The 23,184-nt window shown below is 40.7% G+C and overlaps 1 protein-coding gene across 9 annotated transcripts in view; it reads left to right on the plus strand.

Annotated features, from left to right (window-relative positions):
• The window catches only part of LOC138984413 (uncharacterized), a 132,654-nt gene that overhangs the window by 56,245 nt on the left and 53,225 nt on the right, over positions 1-23,184 (plus strand). For 3 of the 9 annotated variants that reach the window (XR_011461679.1, XM_070358527.1, XM_070358533.1), the window contains one exon: positions 18,782-22,623. The exons of 4 other annotated variants lie outside the window; for them this stretch is intronic. Coding sequence is in view for 3 of the 5 variants with exons in the window: in XM_070358527.1 (XP_070214628.1) it covers positions 18,782-19,003 (222 nt within the window). In the remaining 2 variants the exon portion in view is untranslated. Of the gene's footprint in view, positions 1-3,331; positions 5,544-18,781; positions 22,624-23,184 lie in introns of those variants that run through there. 2 more of the 9 variants (XR_011461680.1, XM_070358535.1) reach the window with 2 other exon arrangements.

Here is a 23,184-nt window from a genome sequence, read left to right on the forward strand (position 1 = left end):
TATTCAGAATTATGTAACATTAGTATCACTTTACAGGATATAGTAATAAACTTTCCCAAAAGGTTTTATTTAACCAGGAACTTGGAGGAAATGCAAACACATTTTATATGTAACAAAAGACTATCGCAAACATTAATTTTAAAATATAACAAATCTAAACATGCATGTCCATTTCAGCATTAAGAAGTCAGTGAGATCCTTTTGCTATAAGAGTGATTTTTTTGAGAAAAGCAAATAAGGTTCACATTAAAGAGGAGAGGGTTGGATTGACCCAGACTACACAAGCCCAGGAAGTGTTTGGTGGGTTATACAAACTGGGTTATTGATGAGTGGCAGGAGGTTGGAATATGGAATTGAAATAGAAATCAACCTCTTGGTAAGTAACCCACCATAAACTATTTTCAACCAAGATAGATTTTTGTCTTGTTCTGTTTTTCCTTTTTTTCTCTTTCTATCTTGCCAGTTGGGACACTTGTTTCTTCCTTGACTCCTGAGACTCTCATGAATGAAATAAAATAGATATTAAAATATTGCATATGGAGAGCACAAACAGCTTTGGAAATGCACCAGCTGCATTCATTGGCTCGCTGGTCAAAACCTTTGTCAGCCAGCCTGTGTAGGAAGTTGAAGAATGTTTTCTTGACAACTTATGACAGTTTAGCAACTTGAAAAGACAAGGCTTTTTGTTGAGGGGGGGCTGCAATTCACTTAAAGATGGTTGTATAATGAAATACATGGTGTAGGGCTAGCTTTAACCCTAACTTTAACTCCTCTAACCCAGGAGTATAGACTGAGCTAGTGTTCCAAAACCAAGCACGGGAGATGAAACACACATTTTGGCCACCTGGATGCTCACTGGACTCAAAGTCACCTCTGGACACTTTGCCAGACTCTCCCGGGGTCTTCACTGATTCTGAGTGCTTACAATGTGTTACCACTTCATCCACCTCGGAGCCAGCAGGCAGTTAGATGGCTCTTGACTATCAGAGTCCTGCTCTCACCACTACCTGGGAATTTCTCTCCTCTTTAGTAGAGTTCTTTCTGTGGAGGGTAGCCCAAAGTCAGGGGGTTGCTTACCTCAAGCCTCAGAATGCACACACTGCATCTTTAAGAAATAGTTCACTTGTGAATCAGTAAATGCACCAGACAAAGCAGCCATTACTTATGCATTCCTGCATACCAGGGAAGGTGAAAATCATAGAATAAACATCATATACTTCATTATGATATCGCTTTACACTTCCAGGGTACACAAAAAGAGGCCATTTCATCAAGCTAATTGCCTGAAAGTAAAAGAGAGAGAACTTTACCTATTAGTCTATTATGGGGCTTTTTTCTTAATCACAAATAGGGGCCGTGTGTCCCTGGGGGGATGTGTATTCTAATTTACAATTGAACTACAGATCAGAGCAATCAATCTTGGGCAGCACTTTTACACTGTAATTGCTGCAACATAACAAATAAAAAAAAAAAAGAAAGAAGAAGAAGAAGAAGAAGGCCTGAGCTGCAGTTTGAGGTGGAGATATTTCCAGGCACTAGTTCGGGGTGGGAGGGAGAGAAGAAACGCCACGGACATGAATATGCAATGAGGGCTCATTAGCGGCCGAGTGTTACCATGACGAATGGCATTATCCCCGGCCTGGTGCTGCCTAAACATGAATTTTATAACGACCCATTTATCATGACTTGTCATGGGTTTCAGTACTGTACTTTCTTCCAGCTCACACACCTTTCCCGGTTCTGATGGTGGAAAGCGTCCCTTTTATTATGATTGTTTCCTTTTGCATTGATTTCTGGTTCTTCACAGCAAGTGTTCATCACACAGAGCTATATGCTGATGAGAGGTCTGTGACTTCAGAAAGTTGAGGAGCTAAAACCCGGTTCCTCATTCCATCTCCTCTACGGTCACATATTGAGAAAAAAAGTTGCACTCAACTTTGAAAGAAATTTCTTAACATGGGAGCTTTTTTGTACTGTGGTGTTCTGACACTGCGGATTTTTTTTTTTTTTTTAAAATTAACCAGGTTTGTCTTCCTTGCATTTATTTTCTTCCCTTTCTTTACTTCAAGAACCTTCCATATTTTAAAAGTAGAACTCAAACATTTTGAGGTTTTTGTTTTTTTTTCCAAAATCTTGGAGTCATGACAAAAAAGTCTAAGATTAGAATGCTTGAAAGGTTTTTAGTGTTTAGAGGTTTACAAATACATGAGCTGATTTCTCACTTAGAAACCCTCTTACATTGTAGCAGGAAGGTTGACCTATTCTTCGATGACAATTTTTTAGGATGCACATTTTGCTAATAGCACAAAATCGTAAAAGCCATCTCCCTTGATAGAAACCATGAGGTCTGTTTGAATATTTAGCAGCCCACAAAATTACTGTATGCAGATGTTTGAGTCTTTGCATTAGCCAGGAGGGTCAGTGAGTCCATCAAAGTTAAGTGCAACAGTGGGTCAAGAATACGGTTCTAGATCGGCAGGAGTGCCCTATTGTAGTAGAGACCAAATCAATGGGATCTAGGATTAGTCTATTTCGTTACCTAAGAGAATATCCCTACATTTATTTCTCTATTTACCTAGATGAAATGCACTAAGGGCATAGATGCACGGAGGAGTATAACTGTTGCAGGGAGGAAGCCAATTCTGACTCCACGTTGGAAACTGTTTCTTTGACTTGCTTTTATTATTATAATCATACTCACGGCTTGCCTGGAGGACCCTGTCCCTCTGCTTGACTATAAAGTGCCTTTGTTCAACTCAAGGAGAGATAGTTTGTCTCTGCCCTGTGAATAGAAGAGATTAACACACCCCTTCTGAAGGCTGGACATTCCCTTGGTGACGCTTCACAGGACTGGAGACCCTTCTACTGCACTTCCTCGCTGCATCTCCCTCTCTATTCTGCCTGTGGACTTTAGTTCCTCATTGCTTCTTTCTCTCTGATCTGTAAAAGAACCTGGTATCCAGACCCCAATAAGATGGCTATTGTGAGGCACTAGCCTGCCGTCTTCTGGGTCTGCTGGCTCCCTAATTAAACTCTCTTCCTTGCCTCGTCTCTTGGATTCATCGGCCTGTTGTGCATCAAGCAGAGAGAGCGTGGACTCCGTAATATAATCTGATGTTGTTTTGTACACCCAAGAATTATAATCATTTCTGTATACAATTTGGAAACCGTAAATAGCTGATCAGATCCTTTTGTGTGGGTTATCTTTACTGTTCCCCTGGATTCCATATTAACAGTGACAGTCACTTTCCCTATTAATACTTAAACATTGCATGCTAAGTTGCTTCAGTCCTGTCCGACTCTTTGCAAACCTATGGACTTAGCCTTCCAGGCTCCTCTGTCCATGGGATTCTCCAGGCAAGAATACTGGAGTGGGTTGCTGTGCCCTTCTTTAGAGGATCTTCCCAATCCAGGGATTGAACCCGCATCTCTTACATCTCCTGCATTGGTGAGTTCTTTACCAGTAGCACCACCTGGGAAGCCCCACTTAAACATTAATAATACATTAAAATAATTATAAAATATTTTATAACTAACGATAATGTGTACCTGCGAAACATTTTGCAGTTCCAGATTTCTTTCATTAGATCCTCAGGTTAACTGAGGGAAGGGTTATTATTCCCATTTTAAAGAAGAGAAAACTGAGGCTCAGAGCTTAAATGATGAGGTCAGGGTCACCCAGTCAGAAAATGGAAGAGTTGAAGCTCAATGGCAAGTCTTTCAAGTCCAAGGTCAGAGCTTCTACATTCCCAAAGTCACCAGAGCAGAAATTGTTCCTGAAATGTCTCTTCTGGGATTTAGGAAGTTGGGAAAGAAAGCCATTGAAAAGATGGCCATCATTAACAATTGAGAGCCTGGGGTTCTTCTATATGCTTATTAGAATTGAAATTAGCATGTACCTGTCAATTAAAATTAAGTTGCCATTCCAACCATTTAAGCTGAATTGTCTTTCCTCATTTAAAAATGCACATGGAAAGAGTTTGCAACAAAAAGACTTGGGCATCATTCTGGCTGGTGGTCTTGTGTTATGAGTCTTCTGGCTGTTAAATTTTTTACTTATTTGTGTTTTCCCCCATGAATGAATTAAACAAAAATTTTAGAAATAATATGGTGAAGAAAGGATCCAAATATTGGCAAATGATATTAAAGAACACTGTGATTACGACTAAACAGATTAAAAGTGTGTCTATATGACACCAAACATCTGGATGAAAATGGGAAAAAAAATAGTAAAAAACCTTGATGTTTTGTTTACTTGACACCATACATCTGGATGCTTAAAAACATCTGGGCTTTTAACTCATTTTCTCCCAGGTTTTATCTGGATATCTGGCATCATGTACAGAAAGTTGAACAATTAAAAAAAAATTTAATATGATTATTACTGAATTAGAGAAAATTATTGTATTTAATTAATCTGCAGATATTAACTAATTATTCTGTTTAGCATAACATTTAATGAGTAAAATTCTCCACCGGGCAAATAAATACAGAAAGATATAATTAGGTGATTTAAGAATAAAACTTGGCTTCAGGCACATTGAAATCTTGGTCATAGTTTACTGACAGCAGTTTCCTTGGGTAGAAATCTTTTTAGGTCCTCAGAAAACAATTTTCTCTTCTGGGGAGTAGTTTCCATGTGTTACGAGAATCTGTTAATTTACAATGTGTTTTGACAATAGTAAAATTTCATAAACACTTAATAACATATGAGATACATCGAGTAATAGACGTTTGCTTTGCCAAGTGAATTACCCAGCCTGATAAAATCTGTGTAAACCCACTCTCTAAGCAGCCTTCTGCCATGCCCGAGGCTGAACCCTGAAGAGGAATCCACTGAAACGAACTTCAAAGACTTCATTGCAGGGAAAAGTACCTTATGTGACTGACATTTTTTTGTGATCTCATCTAAAAAAAGTTATCATAATTATTGAACATTTCCTCTGTAGCTTATTCTCAATCCAATCAGTTATAATGAAAATAGTCTGCTTGCTTTTCAGATTCTCAAGTTTTCGAAATGATTAGTGCTTCCTTGAGATATCCCATTAATTGGACACACAACCCAGATGAAAAGCCTGAAACCCAAGAGTATATAAAAAAACATAAGGTTGTTGCAATTTAAGTGCCTTCAAAAGATCTAATTTGATTTTTAAAAGCAATTCTGCAGATGTGAAAATTAAAGGCAGGCAGAAACAAGATATGGTTTAATGAATGCCTAGGTTAAGAAACATTTAGAGGTTTCAGTAGCCTTCCTCTGAATTTTTTTTTTTTTTTTAATTTAGCTGTTAGGTTGGAAAAATTGGTCCCACCACACAATAGAAATTGCTGAATTTTATGAGTTGCTGTTTCTTTACTAATTGCTCCATTTTTTCTTACCCAGTGTATTTCTGAAGCAACTTGGTGTTTCTGGGTACAGACCTTCAGTCCTCGTAACTGTCAATCAGATTTCAAGTTCTAATAAAGTTAAAGGGTCTCTTCACTGGGTTTGCCTTGGCTATTTCCCCCCTCTCACCAGGAGCAAATTGTGCACTTATTCTCAATAAAAGAAGGAAAGAATGAAAGAAAAAAAAAATTAAAAACCCTTCTACTGGTTCTAATGACATCTTCAGTCATTAATGAGTTAATAAAAATCTCAAAGTCATCTGGGGCTAGATAAGAGGAAGAAAGGAAAGTATTGTACTGTAATGACAGGCTCCCCGACTGCCCTCTGAGATGTCATGAGTCAGTCATGTTAAGAATGTGTGCATCCAATCATCTGGTGATTTTTATCAGCAAGCCCTCCAGCGGGAACTGACAAGGGCCAGTTTGGGAGTCACGATGAATAAACAATGACTTTGGGGATTGTTGGGGGCTGTGGAATAGAGTGAGGGGTTTATGTATACTAAAACATGATGACATTAGCAATCAATATACCAATTACCAGACAAGTTATTGGTCGAGGCATTCACGGGTCCTGGGCCTCCGTGCACTTTGAAGAGGCCCCGGGCACCGAGGCGGCTTCCTCCGCGGGCAGGCAGGCGGGGCGCCCAAGGCCCAGGGCCCTGATCTAAAAGGCAAGCCCTGCTTCTCTGGCTGAGGTAGTCCAGGCCTGGATGTTTCAAATGGCTTTGCAGCGTTTATTATTATACAAATACAGACTCCCACGTTTCCTTCCTAGAGATGCCATCTCTGGAGTCTGGGGTAGGGCTGCTGTTTGGTGTTTGCAATAACACCCCCAGGTAACTGATCAGGCAAGTTGGGGAGTTGTCCTACAGCTGGAACTCCCCTAGTGCGCTCCCAGACCAGCTGCACCAGCATCGCCAGGGCGCTCCTTAGCCACGCAAATCCTCAGGCCTGTGCTCAGACCCGCTGACGCATTTCTGGAGCAATGTGGTATTTCTGTGTACAGACATTCAATCAATCAGACTCTGAAGGTGTGGCCTCAGACCTGTTTTTTTTTAAACACAGCCTCCAGGTGGTTTTGACGCTTCCTCACAGTTTGCAAGCCAAGGCTGTCGAGCCAGGGGTTTGTCACCCAGCACTATCAACCATCTCCTCTTAGGCGCCTCACGGGTAATTTTCTACCCATACAACTTAAGAGGTTGAAGTGTGCAAATGGTTTACTTAAAAAAAATTAAATGAGGGCATATCCAACTTCTCTCCATAATCACCGTCACTCTCATTCACTCCCACACACCACTAGGTTTTCTTGAATGACCTTGATGTCTGAGTGACCTTGATTACAGAAAGGAAAGGAGAAACACTGGCTTGTGGCTTATATCTAAAATAGAACGGGGAGGTGGGTTTATAAGTAATCATAGAAAGAAAAATCAAGGTATGTGAAGAATTTATTTACTAATAAATACAACTAATATTCACCTAGATAGCATATTAAAAAGCATCACTTTGCCAACAAATGTCCGTCTAGTCAAAGCTATGGTTTTTCCAGTAGTCATGTATGAATGTGAGAGTTGGACCTTAAAGAAGGCTGAGCGCCGAAGAACTGATGCTTTTGAACTGTGGTGCTGGAGGAGTCCCTGGACAGCACGGAGATCAAACCAGTCAATCCTAAAGGAAGTCAACTCTGAATATTCATTGGAAGGGCTGACGCTGAAGCTGAAGTTCCAATACTTTGGCTACCTGAGAGAGCTGACTCATTAGAAAAGACCCTGATGCTGGGAAAGATTGAGGGCAGGAAGAGAAGGGGGCGTGACAGAGGATGAGATGGTTGGATGGCATCACTGACTCAATGGACATGAGTTTGAGCAAACTCCAGGAGATGGTGATGGACAGGGAAGCCTGGAGTCCTGCAGTCCATGGGGTCGCAAAGAGTTGGACATGGCTGAGTGACTGATAGCAATATTCATCTGGGCATTCAGTGCCCGCAGGTGCTTGTGTAGATTAGTCAGATCTACTTAAAAAAAGAACAAATATAAGGACTTTCCTTAGTCCAGTGGTTAAGAATCTGCTTACCAATGCAGGGAATTCGGGTTCAGTCCCTGCTTTGGGAAGTAAGGCCCCACGTGCCTCGGGGCAACTAAGCCTGGGTGCTGTAGCTTACTGAACCTACAGGCTCTGGAATCTGTGAGCCACAACTGGAGAAGGAAAGGAAAGTCTGATCTCAAGGAGAGATCCTGTATGCTGCAACTAAGACTCAATGTAGCCAAAATTTTATATATGTATATAGCCATACAACTTGTGCCCGTTAGGAGAGGAACGTGTGCATGATTCAAGGGTGGTATATGGCAAGGAGGAGGCCTTCTTGCAGTGAGCTTGGAGATTTCTCTTATTTTGCTGGGGAGTCTTACCGGAGGGGCATTCCAGAACTTGTTAAACTTTCAAACGAGGTGGCCCAGTCTGCTAGATATGCAGTAAGTTTAAATTAGTGTTTCCCACAAAGAGCAAATCCCAGGTTCTAAGCTTAATACAGAAAATAAAAATAATGTCTCGGGTCAAGTGAGAAGCTGTAGGTACACTGAATAGGTAGGATTGTTTGCAACAGGGGTCCTAACACTTTCCTGTGTGTTACGATTCTCCCAAAGAGTGTTGCTTCCCTGGTGGCTCAGTTGGTAAAGAATCTGCGGGCAACGCAGGAGACCTGGGTTCTGTCCCTCAGTTTGGAAGATCCCCTGGAGAAGGGAAAGGCTCCCCACTCCAGTATTCTGGCCTGGAGAATTCCAGGGACTTGTATAGTCCATGGGGTCGCAAAGAGTCAGACGTGACTGAGCGATTTTCACTTTAATGTATTTGATCAGCAAAACCCTTTTATAAAGGATGCGTCCATGCATGCTTGCTAAGTCACTTCAGTCATACCCAGCTCTTTGTGACCCTATGGACTGTAACCTGCTAGGCTCCTCTGTCCATGGGATTCTCCAGGCAAGAATACTGGAGAGGGTTACCATGCTGTCCTCCAGGTTTATGAAGGATAACCTTGTAGAATCAGTGTTCCAGGGAGTAACCTTTAGGAAGCATGCATTCACATCTTCTAAGATGGCTCACACCTGTGGGGAGAACCTAGTTATTCTCTGTGTTGTATAGTAAGGAGTCTCTTTGTTATAATTTATTAAACCCTGTATGTCTGGCATCAACATTAATTATGTGATGGCTTGAAGCCAACAAGAAGGTTCATGTAGCCATCACCAAAGAGTTAAGTAAGTTGTCCAGCTGTTGATGGTCTGGTTAAATCATCTCTGAGTTGTTGGCATATCTCCCAAAACAGGTACTCATTAAAAAAAAGAACAAACTGGATTTTACTACTGAGATTACATTGTGTTTTCACAAACTAGGGATAGTTCCATCATAACTCCTTGCATGTACCCAGAAATGTCACAGAAAAGCAGATGTGTACCTAAGCTGGTGTTGGAAAGTCCTGTCCTCCGCCCCTCCCCCCATTCCCTATTGAGGTGCATATTTGCTCAGTCGTGTCTGACTCTGCGACTCCACGGACTGTAGCCCACCAGGCTCTTCTGTCCGTGAGATTTTCCAGGCAACAATACTGGAGTGGGTTGCCATTTACTCCTCTGGGGGATCTTCCTGATCCAGGGATGGAACCTGAGTCTCCGGCATTGGCAGGCTGATTCTTTACCACTGGGCCCCCTGGGAAGCCCATCCCATTGACAGCACGGCCCTACTTGTTTCCCACCACACTGAGGTCCAGATGGTGGTGGCTGTGGCAGATCTTGGCTCCTCCTCTGGCTATTCATGAAGGTGACCGGAGGTTGGCGGTGTGTACCACAAAGGTCAGCCCAGCAGGGATCTTAAACACACCTTTGCTTATAAACATCTCCTCTTGAAGCTCTTGCCAGAGCTGTGCATTAATGCCAAATGCTAATTCTTGCTGGGGACGTGATGTCTTATAAATGTTATGAAAGAATATCATCTTTCTTGTAGAAGTGAAGGTACTTTTAAGGCCACGTTAGGCAAAGGATTAGTTTCCCAAGTCACATCTATAGGTCACGTGGTTGCCTACCAGTGGCTTCTTTGCTAAAAACCCCACCCTGTCCCCTCCTGGTGACACAAGAGTTGGAAGAAACTCTCAAATGGAAGAAAGAAGAGAACTGACATTTGAAAGATGGGGAGAGATGAAAAATACACAAACAAGAAGCCTAAACATAAAACAACCCCATCACCCATGCTAACATTTGTCATCTTTTCTCCATAGTCCTGCAAGTCTGGCCAAGACACGGGACTCATTGGGTTGTGTCTCTGAACTAAAAATAGTAGAGTGGATTCAACTTTGGGAGGTCTCAAAGCCTTTTTTTCTCATCTCCTTTGTAAACATATTGTTGACACCATATGCGTTTCTCAGCTTTGCAACTACAAGGCGTTTAGCCCGAGGAAAGGGCTTCACTCTCTGCCCTTGAAGGAAAGAACAGAAGTTCAGCAGAGTTAACCGAGGTCTACCCACCGCTTGTCTGGTTTGTTATGGAGTTGAATATTTCTCCCTTCTCTATTCTTTGAAATGTTTTGAATTAAAATAGCTTACTCAAGGTCACTGAAGGCATATGGTCCTGCTCAAAACTTTAAACAAAACATTAGTTTTTACAACCTTTTGTAATTTGGTATTGTATACAACATGGTTATATGCAGAGTTTCTGTAATCTTTTCAGTGGGTGACAGAAATATGAGAAGCAAATTTATAAGCCATTTAGTGAAGCATTTAATCAATTTCATGCATAGGAAATAACTCCGATGGCTTTGCTTTATCAATCTTTCTCTCCAGGAGAGCTCCAGTCCACATGATCTCCAAACGCCGGCTGGGGGTGGAGGTGGGGACACGGGGGTGGCAGGGAGCAGGGTCAGGGCCGAGGAGGGGTGGGCATGTTCGCACACCTTGTGATGCACTTCAAATGTCAGGGATGTCTGAAGTCTGCCTAACAGTGCTGCCAGCATCTCAGCTTTCTGGAGGCTGTTAATGTATTTCCAAAAGTAAGCACGGGTCTAATGTTTAGAGGAAGTTTTCAAGGCCTTTTACTGCAAAGTTATTCATTAAACACCCTTTTCCCAGAGTGACCCTCATGTGCTCAGCATGGCAGACTGTTCAACTTTTTGGCTCAAAGAAATATTCAGTGGCGATTACTTTCAAACACATGAAAAATAAAACAACTTACGTGAAAACTTACTTCTGAGACTTGAATGAGTCAAAGCAAGGTGACCAAAATAACTGAAAACCCACTAAAGTGGACTGTCACAGTGGAGATAGTCGAGCATTTTTCAGAATACTTGAGCTGTCTTTCAGGGTTCATGTTCTGATGCTCTTCTGAATTGCTTAAAAGATTAATCCAGCTCTTGGCTGCATAGTGGGTTAATATTTTCTTTTCCGTTATATGCTAGAAGCCCTCTTATAGCACTTTACCATAAACACCATCAAGTTTTTAAGTGAAAAAGTCCTAAGGGATCAAAAGAAGATCTTGTGATAATCACTATCTGCTAAACTATATTGAAATTGCATCAGCTCTGCCTTGTCCTCAAAAATTAGAATGGATTGAAAGGTACTGCAGACATAGTTTCTAATTTGGAAAATGATTTGCTTCCACTTATTTCTAAATCCCCCCAAAATAGTTGAATGAATACATTCCAGTCTAGATTATTTGGAGCTGATTTCAAATCAGCTCAATTTCTGGATTTCATCTCAGGAAGAAATAATATTTCACATTCCCTTTTAAATAGGACATAAATGAGGATGTTCCTGCACTGGCAATTCAGGGGCATGTCTTTGGGTATTTATTTTGCCAAATTATTTAAGCTATGGCAGTTGTACCATTATTTTGAGAGCTGCTTTGGTAGTCCTACATACATTTGGTTGGAGAAGGCAATGGCACCCCACTCCAGTACTCTAGCCTGGAAAATCCCGTGGACGGAGGAGCCTGGTAGGCTGCAGTCCATGGGGTTGCTAAGATTCAGACACGACTGAGCGACTTCACTTTCACTTTTCACTTCCGTGCATTGGAGAAGGAAATGGCAACCCACTCCAGTGTTCTTGCCTGGAGAATCCCAGGGACAGGGGAGCCTGGTGGGCTGCCGTCTATGGGGTCGCACAGAGTCGGACATGACTGAAGCGACTTAGCAGCAGCAGCAGCATACATTTGGTAGCTCTAACAGAGTTTGCCAATGAGGGTTTGTTTGTCTATCATCTGTTGCGATTCAACCATTAACTCCTGGATTGTACCTCACTTGATTTTTTTAAAAAAATGAACTATTTTAGAGGAAAAGATGTCTTTGGTATAAAACATGTGTCATATTGTAAATATCATTATGCTCTTGATTTTTTCACTCGTCAGTGTCTTGGAGAGATTACCTTGTTAGTGGGCAGATACAGATCATACTTTGTTTCTAGATCCACATGTTATGACTAGTAAAATAGCCATATTATTCCCATATATTAGAGGTAGATTCCCTTTGACATTATAAACAGCCCTGCAGTGAATATACCTGTACACACTTCCTTATGTGTCCAAGTATTTCTCATGTGCTCCTAAGCATATTACTCATTTGCTATGAGTATTTTTCTAGCATGGCTACTTAGACTGAAGTTGCTGGATCTGCATGTTTTATATTTTAAGTTACTGGCAAATTACTTAGCAATTTTAATTTTCAGTGAAAGTCCTACCAGAATCTCTAATACAATTTTTCTCAACTCTATTTAAACCCACATGTACTCAGCCGCTTTAATTTTTTTCTTTGCCTTTGCTTCTCCAAGAAGATGGAGACTCTCCACAGTATCTTTCACTGAGTTTTCCATCTTCCAGGGCAGGTACAGCCAGGCAGCTCAATCACTGTTGCCAGATGTTTAGAAATAGGGCTGTGCATGTCCACCGAGGTGGCGAGCTATTCAGAGGCTGGGCAACATCAGTCAAAAAGCCAAGCCAAATCACACCTGTTGGTACTTTTCAAATACGGCCACAAAGTCAATGACACATTTCCATTTCAAACAGGACGTTGGTGCCCAGGTTCAAATGATTGTTTCAGCCAGTTTTATACCTGAGTCTTATAGACTTTTGCTATTTTAGAAGATGGCTTTGTAAAATCTGGTGTTTTCTTAGGACATAGGGCCTAGGAGGAGATTGTCCAGATAACAACTTTCTAAGAATAACTCTCCGTGCCTCCTTCACCCAGTGATTTTGCTCCTCTTACACCTGTGTCCTTTCCATTCTTACTGCTGCCTCTTTATCTGGACCCTTCTCACCAGCTCAACATTTGTAGCTCCATATTTGCTCAGCCTTGGCAGGCCCTTCTCTCTTCCATTCACTTCACCGAGCTAAATCTTTACAGAGCACAAATCTGGATCTGATTTACTCTTGCTTAAAATAATTTCTTATTATCCAGACTCTTTGTCCTGTCTTTCAAAGTCCTCTGTGACAAGGGCTCCTCTGGCATTTTTTTTTTTTTTTGCTTGTTTTGCTAAGTAGAAGATCTAGGCAGGAGAAGGAAAAAATAAAATTTAAAAGATTGCTTGTCCCCGACCCCGAGTTGGGCTATTCCAAGTGGCTTCTACTGTCTTCCTCGAGTTCTACCAAAACCAGTGTCACCATCACTGGTGACGGGGCAGGGGGTGGGGGGAGAAAGGGACCAGTAAGAGAACAGAAAAGGGAACACAGAAGTCAGATGTTGGGCCAGCTCACAGTAACATGGCTGGATGCAGTGTAGTCAAATAAAGGTTAAACAGATTTTAATGTGTTTTCAATTCTACAGTCTAAAACAGAAAGTGAGAATGCAATCAAATTACAGCTGTATTACAATGTTCGGCTACAGCAAATCTCTAGTTGGCTCTACCCAAGCGAAGGCATCTAATCAGGAAGTGGCTGACTATCTAACCCGTGAATTGTTTGTAACTCAGAACCTTTCGGTGCAATGAAGCCAACCCCGTATATATTAATAACACACTTCATCTATATTATTTAGAGTAAATCGTACGTGAAAAATGATACTTCTGGGTCTCTTAGTAGAACGTGTACATTCAGCTGATTTTTAAGATAAAAAGGATCAATCTTATGTAGTTTTCTTTACCCTTTTCTGCCTGGTCCCCACTGTGACTAATGACATGCACTTATGAGTAGGTTAATGGAAGTCAGCAAAGTAATCCTGGCCTTGGGCCAACTTCTTCTTTTCTTTAAGGATAATTGGTCACTATTGGGATTGGATCTCTAAAAATCTCTAAAATTAGCTTTTCGAATGTATTTCTCAAAATGAAAAATTGGAAGCCAACTGGATGTCCAAGAGAAGTAGACTGATTCCATATACATAGCATTTCAAGATTGCAATACAAGGCTACGAAATCTGTAGCCATATTCAAAAATGCGACATACTTTTGAAGAAAGTTAAAAAGCAAAAGCAAATCCATATGTAAACTTAGCTCTACATGTGTATGGACCATGAACTTGTCAGGGTGGTAGACTTGAGAGCAATTTTATTTATTTAAAATTTCTCTTAATGTTACAATAATGAGTTACACTAGCTGTGGTGCTCTTAGTTGAGTGGTGAGAATTGGACCAGAGGAGGATAGTTCCTTCTTCCCTTATCCCAGGATGGAGGCTGGAGGGGTTTCCCCAAGTAATTGAAAGCAAGGAGAAGCTTCCCCAGGTGCCCTCATGGAGCCTGGTTTAAACGAACACTTGTATGAGAAACCTGAAGCTTCAGCATAGGGTAGAATTCATCATGGCTTCCTCAGAAACTGTAAACACACCCGGCTCTCTGAATCCGACGGATTGATTGTCATATAAGGGGGCAAAGAAAGCCAGCAGATGGGATTGCCCAAGGGCTTTACTTGTCAACGAACTGTGGGAAATGGGAGGATTACTGGGAATTTAGAGATGTGCATGCATGCATGCTGTCGCTTCAGTCGTGTCCGACTCTTTGAGACCCTATGGATTTTAACCCACCAGGTTCCTCTGTCCATGGGATTCTCTGGGCAAGAATACAGGGTGAGTTGCCATGCCCTCCTCCAGGGGATCTTCCCGACCCAGAATCGAACTTGCGTCTCCTGCAACTTCTGCATTACAGTTGGATTCTTTACTGCAGAGCTGCCAGGGAAGTCTTTGCTAAGTCACTTCAGTCGTGTCCGACTCTGTGCGACCCCAGAGACGGCAGCCCACCAGGCTCCCCCGTCCCTGGGATTCTCCAGGCAAGAACACTGGAGTAGGTTGCCATTTCCTTCTCCAATGCATGAAAGTGAAAAGTGAAAGTGAGGTCGCTTAGTCGTGTCCGACCCTCAGCGACCCCATGGACTGCAGCCTACCAGGCTCCTCTGTACATGGGATTTTCCAGGCAAGAGTACTGGAGTGGAGTGCCATTGCCTTCTCCAAGGGAAGTCTTTAGAGATGTGCAAATGATGATTTACTTTTCAGATATTTCAAAGGTGAATTTGGAAAATGCTTGAAACTCTCGATAGTCCATGAATTAGATATTGAATTTCAACCAAAGTTGCGAGAATATTTAAGTTGGTATTTTATAACCCTTGACCAGAGGGTGATGGACATGGAGAACGTTAGACTGGGAAGGAAGTTGGAGATAGAAGTTGGGCCAGCTTGGAGTCCTTATAGGTTCACTAAGAACACGATGTCACGTTGCCTAGTTTTTTCTGATAAGGTGAAGGTTTAACAGGAGAGGGATATTGTAGACCTGCGCTCTTCAGACTTGACGTGTGGAGAGAACTAACTTGGGGAATCTCCAAAGTTTCTGATTCAATAAACATAAGGCTATTTTTTCCCCAAGATTCCTCGTTAAATTTCTTATGCAGTCTCATAAAAACAAAATAAAACAGCAGCTTTAGACATTGCATCACCAGTCACAAGATTCTTAGAGTTTTGATTACGACCCAGATATATTTGCAATTAGCTGGATCTAGATGAAGTTAATTACTTCCACCTCTGTACAACAGAGTCAGACACGACTGAGAGACTGAACCAAACAGGACAAGTTCCATACCTTGCACGGACTTCTATTGTTGCATTTCTCAGTGTCTATCCTTGTGTGCCTTAGCGTCTCCTACCCATGCCCTCCTCACCCACACACCCACACACCCACACTAGACTTTGTATGCCCAATTTCTCCTTAATTAAACACTGACTTGTCCCGCGTTTCTCAGCTTCAGCTCTCATTCGTCCATGGACATGGTATTACCTTCTCCATCTCCTTTGGCGGGGATGAAATAAGAAGCCCAGAGGAATGTCCAGAGTCTGATGTGAACTGGTGTGCTTAGGTTCTGGTGTTTTCTGTTAAACCTGATGTGACTTCACATCAGTCATCTGAGGTCTCTGACTCTCTGTCTCTTTCACCGATAGCAAAAAGGTTTTTAAAAATCATGAAATGCAGGGGATAGCATGGAGGGGATAAACTAAGCATTTGGAGTTATCAAATATATATTACTACTACTACTACTATTACTAAGTCGCTTCAGTCGTGTTCGACTCTGTGCGACCCCATGGACCGCAGCCCACCAGGCTTCTCTGTCCATGGGATTCTCCAGGCAAGAACACTGGATTGGGTTGCCATTTCCTTCTCCAATACATGAAAGTGGAAAGTGAAAGTGAAGTCTCTCAGTCGTGTCCGACTCTTAGCGACCCCATGGACTGCAGCCTACCAGGCTCCTCCATCCATGGGATTTTCCGGGCAACAGTACTGGAGTGGGGTGCCATTGCCTTCTCCCAAATATACATTACTATATATGAAATAGGCAAACAACAAGGACCTGCTGTATAGCACAGGGAACTCTACTAAATCTCTTGTAACCTGTAAGGGAAAGGAATCTGAATATATTGAACCTGTGTCTCCCACATTGCAGGCAGATTCGTTACTGTCTGCTGCTGCTAAGTTCCTTCAGTCGTGTCTGACTCTGAGCCACCAGGAAAGCCCTATATATATGTATATGTATTTATATATGTATATGTATTTATATAAAAGTGAAACAATTTGCTGTATGCTTAGAACTAGTACAACCTTGTAAATTAACTATTACTTCCATATTACTTCCAAATTAAATTACTTCCATAAAAAGAAAAACAAAAATATGTTCCCAGGTGGCACAGTCATAAAGAATCCACCTGCCAAAGCAGGAGATGCAGGAGACATGAGTTTGATCCCTGGGTTTGATCCTGGGAAGATCCCCTAGAGGAGGAAATGGCAACCCACTCCAGTATTCTTGCCTGGAGAATTCCATGGACAGAGGAGCCTGGATAGAGTTGGACATGACTTAGCACACACGCACACAGCAGCACACAAACTTGAGAGTTTCCTTATTAGTGATAAGAAAATACGTTACTGTTTAGTTTTGCAAAATTAACACCCCAAATTAATTCAACAGCACTTATTGCCATGCCAGGAATTTTTACATGAATTCTCCCCACTGGTCGTGTTTCTTATGAATATCTGGGAGAGTGGTCCAAAACACAAGCATTGCTCACTGGTAGATGATCTGCACCCGATGCATATGCTAAATTTCCATGCCGTGGCATAATTCTAGTTGGGGACCATATTTTTCCAGTCTTACTTGCTGCTGAAGTATGTGGGAATTGATTTTTTCCATGTTGTGCAAACCTGTTGTGAAAGCCCAGTGCCGTCAGCACTGCCTCTTTGTCCCTCTTGAGAATTATAGTTTTTAACCCTCTTTGGCTTTAGCCAGAGAAAGAAGCATGTTGAATTTGCTTGCTGCCTCTGGGGCTGTCTTATCCCACTGGGATGTGGAATCAGCCTCTGCAATGACCATCTCTTTTTACCATTCCTTGCATAAACATTCTTTCCTAAAGTGAATTTCAGAGAGAAGAGATACAGCTTCTTTTTTTTTAGGGCTAATCTGCCTAACTGAAGACTTTCACTGAAAAAAGTCGCGCTAACAACATTAAGTATTCTTGTCTCAAAGATCTAGAGAAAGATGAGTTGAAAATAGTAAACATATGAGTGAGCTGGTGGGTTCAGAATATAGATTGACTGTGTGGGTTATTATTCTGACTTTACTGCCTTTTTGCTGAATGACCTTAGGTAAGTGATCTCGCCTGTGTGAGGATTAAAGGAGGCAGTCGGTTCAGAATCTATGCTGGGTGTTGTTGTTCAGTTGCTCAGTCATGTCCAATTCTTAGTGACCCAATGGACTGAAGCAAGCCAGGCCACCCTGTCCTTTACTAACTCCTGCAGTTTGCTCAAACTCATGTCCGTTGAGTTGGTGATGCCATCCAACCATCTTATATTCTGTTGTCCCCTTCTCCGCCCGCCCTCAATCTTTCCCAGCATCAGGATCTTTTCCAATAAGTCAGCTTTTTGCATCAGGTGCCCCAAATATTGGAGTTCTAGCTTCAGCATCAGTCCTTCCAATGACTATTCGGGGTTGATTTCCTTTAGGATGGGCTGGTTGGATCTCCTTGCTGGTAGGAGCAGAGATCTTTGCTTTATACTCCAAATGCCTAAGAAGTTCCCTGCACATAATAGGTGCTCAGTTCATGTTTCTTGAATGAATAGCTTCCTCCAGAGTGACAGAAAATACCTAGGCTTTTCTTTAAGTTCTTTCAAAATATTTCTCCACATTCTCTGAAGCCTGCTTCGTTGGAATGTTCTTACTGTTCTCCAGCAGTTAACTAACCCCAGCATTTTGTTTACTAAGCCAGACAAAAGCTAGCGACCCAGTTAAGAGTCTAAACTCTCAACGGACTTTCCCATCATCTGAAGTGTTTATTACTTGAACTAAAGTGGATGCACAATTTGAAGCTTCAACCAAGTTCAGTCTTTTTTTTAAACTTTACTGTTTTCAAAACAAGATATTTTATCAATATAGCTTATATATCAAATAGAAGAAGGCTATTCCCAATATTATCTTTATCTTCTAGACATAAATAACAAACAACTCCAGTAATCAAAATTTACTACAATTGTAATAGATTTTGACAGAGTTTATGTATTGTGTGCAATGCTAACATAATGCTGACTTCCAAGGATAGAGGCCAGAATTTCTACTTTGGCTATGTTAAATGGAAAAAAAAATCCACTACTGAATGTAGTTTTACTACATTCGAGATGAATTTTTATAAATAAAATTGTTTATAGCAGTTTCTAATCAGAAAATTGAAATTATCTGTGGCAATGTAACCACTAACAGCGTGTATACTATGAAAATATTTCAATAATTAATGCATGCTCCATCTAGAGTAATTGACAGGGGGTCATAAATGTAATGGGCCATCTGTGTTTGATTTGTACATGAGAATGCTTAAAGGGATAGGCAGGTAGTTCAAGATTCCCTGGCAAAAAGATTAGTTTCAATTTCTCCAAGTAGCAGGGCCATTTACCATGTTTTTTTCCTCTTTTTTTCTCCTTCAAGTCTTTTCCAGATTTCTACTTCAGGCCCGGATTTCTCACTACTTCTCATTCCGATGCAACTCTCTTTCCAAGTTTTGATGTGTATGTGAATCAACAGCAATCTTCAACAATCAGACTCAGCTCTCTGAACCATTTCAATAGCAACTTAAAAGTCACACATGTGATGAAAAAAATCAGAGGCTCACTCCAATGCTGTGATTATCATTCATTCTGCTCAGTCTGATCACTCCAAAAATTATTTTGTGAATTTTTCTTCTGTCAGTAAGCAAACAAGCTTGCTTATGTCTGTTAACAATAGGACTGCTAGGAATCATAGTAAGATTTTTGTAATTCATTCCTTTTTGAGTGGACCATAATTGTCCTATTTCTGGAAGTAAAGTGGTCTTGGTGGACATTAGAAGAGGTTCTAGAATTTTCTGTGCAGGGAAACCAAAGAGCATTGCCTGGAACACTGTGCTGTGATTCAGACCCAATTCATCCAAAAACACATATTCAACTGGAATTTACTATTTACCTTCTGCTGGATAATGTGCTAAACAGTGATCATGTTGAAAGCCATGTGCCTGGTTGGTTGAACTAAACCAACAAGGTCTCTGCCCCCAGGAATCTCACATTCTAGTAAATGCAACTTCTTCCTTTGATATCTCATAGGCACCATAAGCTCTATGCCTAGAAGACTAAATATGCCATCTCTCCTGACCACCTTACCCCTTTCCTTCTGTATTGCCTATTTTGGAAAAATATGCAACCATCTACCAAATTGCCCAAGTACAATTCTCCTAGACTCTTCCTTTCCTTTTTCTCCTTCACAAAAGCGATTCACCATTTCTGTCAATGCCAGCTGCTGACCACTGCATGACTCTGCTTCCACACTCAAAAGAATATGGAATTTTGTCTATAATATTGCAACAGATTCCAATATTATTTTCCAGCCTAGTCTTCATACTATGTATCACCAGAAGGATATTTTGAACATTAAGATGCTAATACCATGATGTAATTTCCCTGTAAAAACATCCTTGTAGTAATAACTCTACAACTGCCTTAAAGACAAAACCCAAACTTAACATGGTAGAAAGGAAGACTTTTGCTAATGTGCACTGGACCTGACTCTATAGGACCACCTCTGGCCACCTATCCTGCTCTCTAGTTACACAGAAGTGTATTCTCTGAGCACATCCGAATACCTCAGTGCCTTTGAACATGCAATTTCCTCTGCCTGGAATGCTTGGAATTGTTTCTTCTATTCCCTTGGGCAACCTCTCTCCACCTATCAAACTCATCTCAGACAGATGATGCCTTTCGTCGACAGCTTCTCTTCCCTGACGTTTGCCTGGGTTATCAGTGGCCTTTCTGGGGGAATATTCCAGGTCCCCTCCATGGCAGTATGGCTCAGATCTGTGTCTTACTTCAGGTGGCCACCAGTGCCTTATGTGGCAGATGTGTTGAGGAGGAAGTGTTGAAGGACCTTCACAACGTGTCCAGCACAAGCTAAGTTTAGTCCAAGACAGGACAGAGTTTAAAGGCAGGTCTCAAGAGTCATTGTCTTTTTTAAGTCAGGTTGGCAGCAGAGCAGTTACTCTTTTTTTTTTTTCCTCCCACGCTGTTGTTTATTCAGAATGTATTCTTTTTTGGACATGATTTCTTTCTCCTGGACATGAGTCAACATTTCAGAAAGTAGACCCTAGTCCTCTCTTTTCCAGGCTAATTTTTCTTAAATGTTTTTTGCTTTTAAATATTTCTTAATATTCAGTTATGTCATATATTAACAAATATATTTTAATTGCCTTCACCTGGGCCTTTCATGGTTTCCAAAAGCCTCTAAGATGCAAGAAACTATTTAAATTACTTTTATCTTAACTGTTGTTTTCTTTTGTTTTCCATTCATAGTTTTATTTTTTTTAAGTTTGCACTATGTGATATGAAAAAGTACCCAAATAGCTCAATGCTATCTAATTAAAAACCTATGCTTCCTCCATGTCTAGTATAAAGCACTTTTATGTGTGGTTAATTTTTATCATTATGCTTTTAAAAAATAAAAAATAAGACATAGTCTAAGAATATTTATTGGTATTACATTGGATTCATAAGTTATTATAGAATAATTTCTTTTGCATTTAGATGTGAGGATTCTTTTTAAATGCCTGGGTTTTGTTTTTGTTTAATTATGTCCATTTGTTGTTTTTTTTAATTGGTTTTTATTGAGTATCTTAATTTTTGAAAAAAAGTTAATCAGTTCCATTGTGGCATTCTGTATATTGCTAACTGACCATATGAAAAAAATAATACAGGACAACTATCCAATTATTCATGTATTTGACATTGTAAAGGTAATATCTGAATTTTTAGGATATATTTTTATTTTTTTCAGATACATTTTTGTTTTTGAACAGACACAGCCCCTGTCTTTCTGTCCTGTGGAAATGAAGGAAACGCCAGCTGCCCTTCTGATTTTAATCAGAAAATATAAATATAAAATATGAATTCAATAAATATCTAAGCTTGGCTTTTACTATTTCCAGAACATGTGTTCACTATCTTTTACTAAATAAAGCATACTTTAGGAGTGATAAGAAAAAAAGAGAACTTTAAAAATTGTTAATGAACATGGTTAACATTTGTACTGAAGCAAAAGCATAGTTTAAGATAAAACGCAGTTACCCCAGGAAGAAAATGCAGTCCGTGGTCAAGGAACCTGCGTCTGTGGTTGTTTTAAATGTTGCTGAGTGTGACCTGCTCTGTAGATGTGGCTGGAAGGAGACAGAGGATGGGGACATGGGTCATCCTTCGTTTCTCTTTATGCTCCAGGCTTAGGAGGTTGATATTTGCCTTCAACATATTGAACTAGTGGTTCTTGATTCATCCTAATGATCAGAAGAATTTTAATGTATTTTTCTGTATATCTAAACACTAAAAAAACAATATTAGCTAGAGTCCCTGCCACCCAGATGTTCAGAGTTCAAAGCAAATAACAACATGACAGGCCAGAGGCAACTGAGCCATCTATCAAACAAATGCATGGCCTGATGAGACAGCAGATTAAAAGGCTTAACTGAGGAGAGTTTCAGCTGGTGGAGATAAGTGTCCGACTGTGTTTTCCACCAAAATGTAGTTGCTTCTATTGTTTTTTGATACTATAAGAGCAATGTATACTCATTACAAAGAAAAATTAGAATATACAAAGCAAAACTAAGACACCCTCAAAGTGAATTTTCCCTTTCGCCACAAATCAGCTATTGTGATTGCACTACTATATATTCTTGTAAATAAATAAAATTGCATCTTATACTACATACACTTTGTAACCAGCCTTTTCCATTTAATATATCATCAGATATATCCTCATTACTAGACTGACTTACTTAGTCTCATTTTTATGACCTCAAGTTATTCCATTTCTGAATTTACTGATGTGTATTTCAAAGATTCACATTTATGATAGGTTCTGGTTGTTTCTAACTCCTTTATTTGAAGATGTTGCTTTAAAATATGTAGAGTAAGATGTCTTGATTGGTATAATCATCTCAAATGTTTGTGTGCTAGAATAAGAAACTTGTTTATTAAGAAAGCATGTGGCAACCTGCGTGGGAGGGGAGTTTGGGGGAGAATGGATACATGTACATGTTTGGCTGAGTCCTTTTGCTATTCATCTGAATCTATCACAATATTGTTAATCAGCTATACCCAGATACAAAATAAAAAGTTAAAAAAAAGCACATTACATGCTGCACATCAGTTCATTTATCACCTTTAAAAATTGAAACATACAGAAAACTGAGACTAAGATATAACTACTTCAAGTTGGCATGATTCTTTATTGAAAAAATTGGAATGCTATATTTTAAAAACAAACCAGTCCAACATTTAAGAGTGATGGTAAAAAAGTTTGGAAGGCGAGGTGGATGTTTCAAGGATATTAGCTTAAGAGTTGACTTCAGAGGGCTTCCCTGGTGGCTCAGCAGTAAAGTATCTGCCTGCAATGCGGGAGAATGGGTTCAATCCTGGGTCAGGAAGCTTCCCTGAAGAAAGATCGGCAACCCACTCCAGAATTCTTGCCTGGGAAAATCCATGCACAGAGGAGCCTGGTGGGTTACAGTCCACGGGGTCGAAAGAGTCAGACATGACTTTGCAACTAAACAACAACAATACAAGACTTTGGAGGCAAATAGACAGCTGAAAAGTGAAAGTGAAAGTCGCTCAGTCGTGTCTGACTCTTGGTGACCCTGTGGACTATACAGTCCACGGAATTCTCCAGGCCAGAATACTGGAGTGGGTAGCTGTTCCCTTCTCCAGGGGATCTTCCCAACCCACGGATCAAACCCAGGTCTCCTGCATTGCAGGTGGATTCTTTACCAGCTGAGCCACAAGGGAAGCCCAATAGACAGCTGATGGAATCTTACCTTT

Source organism: Bos mutus, chromosome 21 (assembly GCF_027580195.1).
Source record: "Bos mutus isolate GX-2022 chromosome 21, NWIPB_WYAK_1.1, whole genome shotgun sequence".
Lineage (NCBI taxonomy): Eukaryota > Metazoa > Chordata > Mammalia > Artiodactyla > Bovidae > Bos > Bos mutus.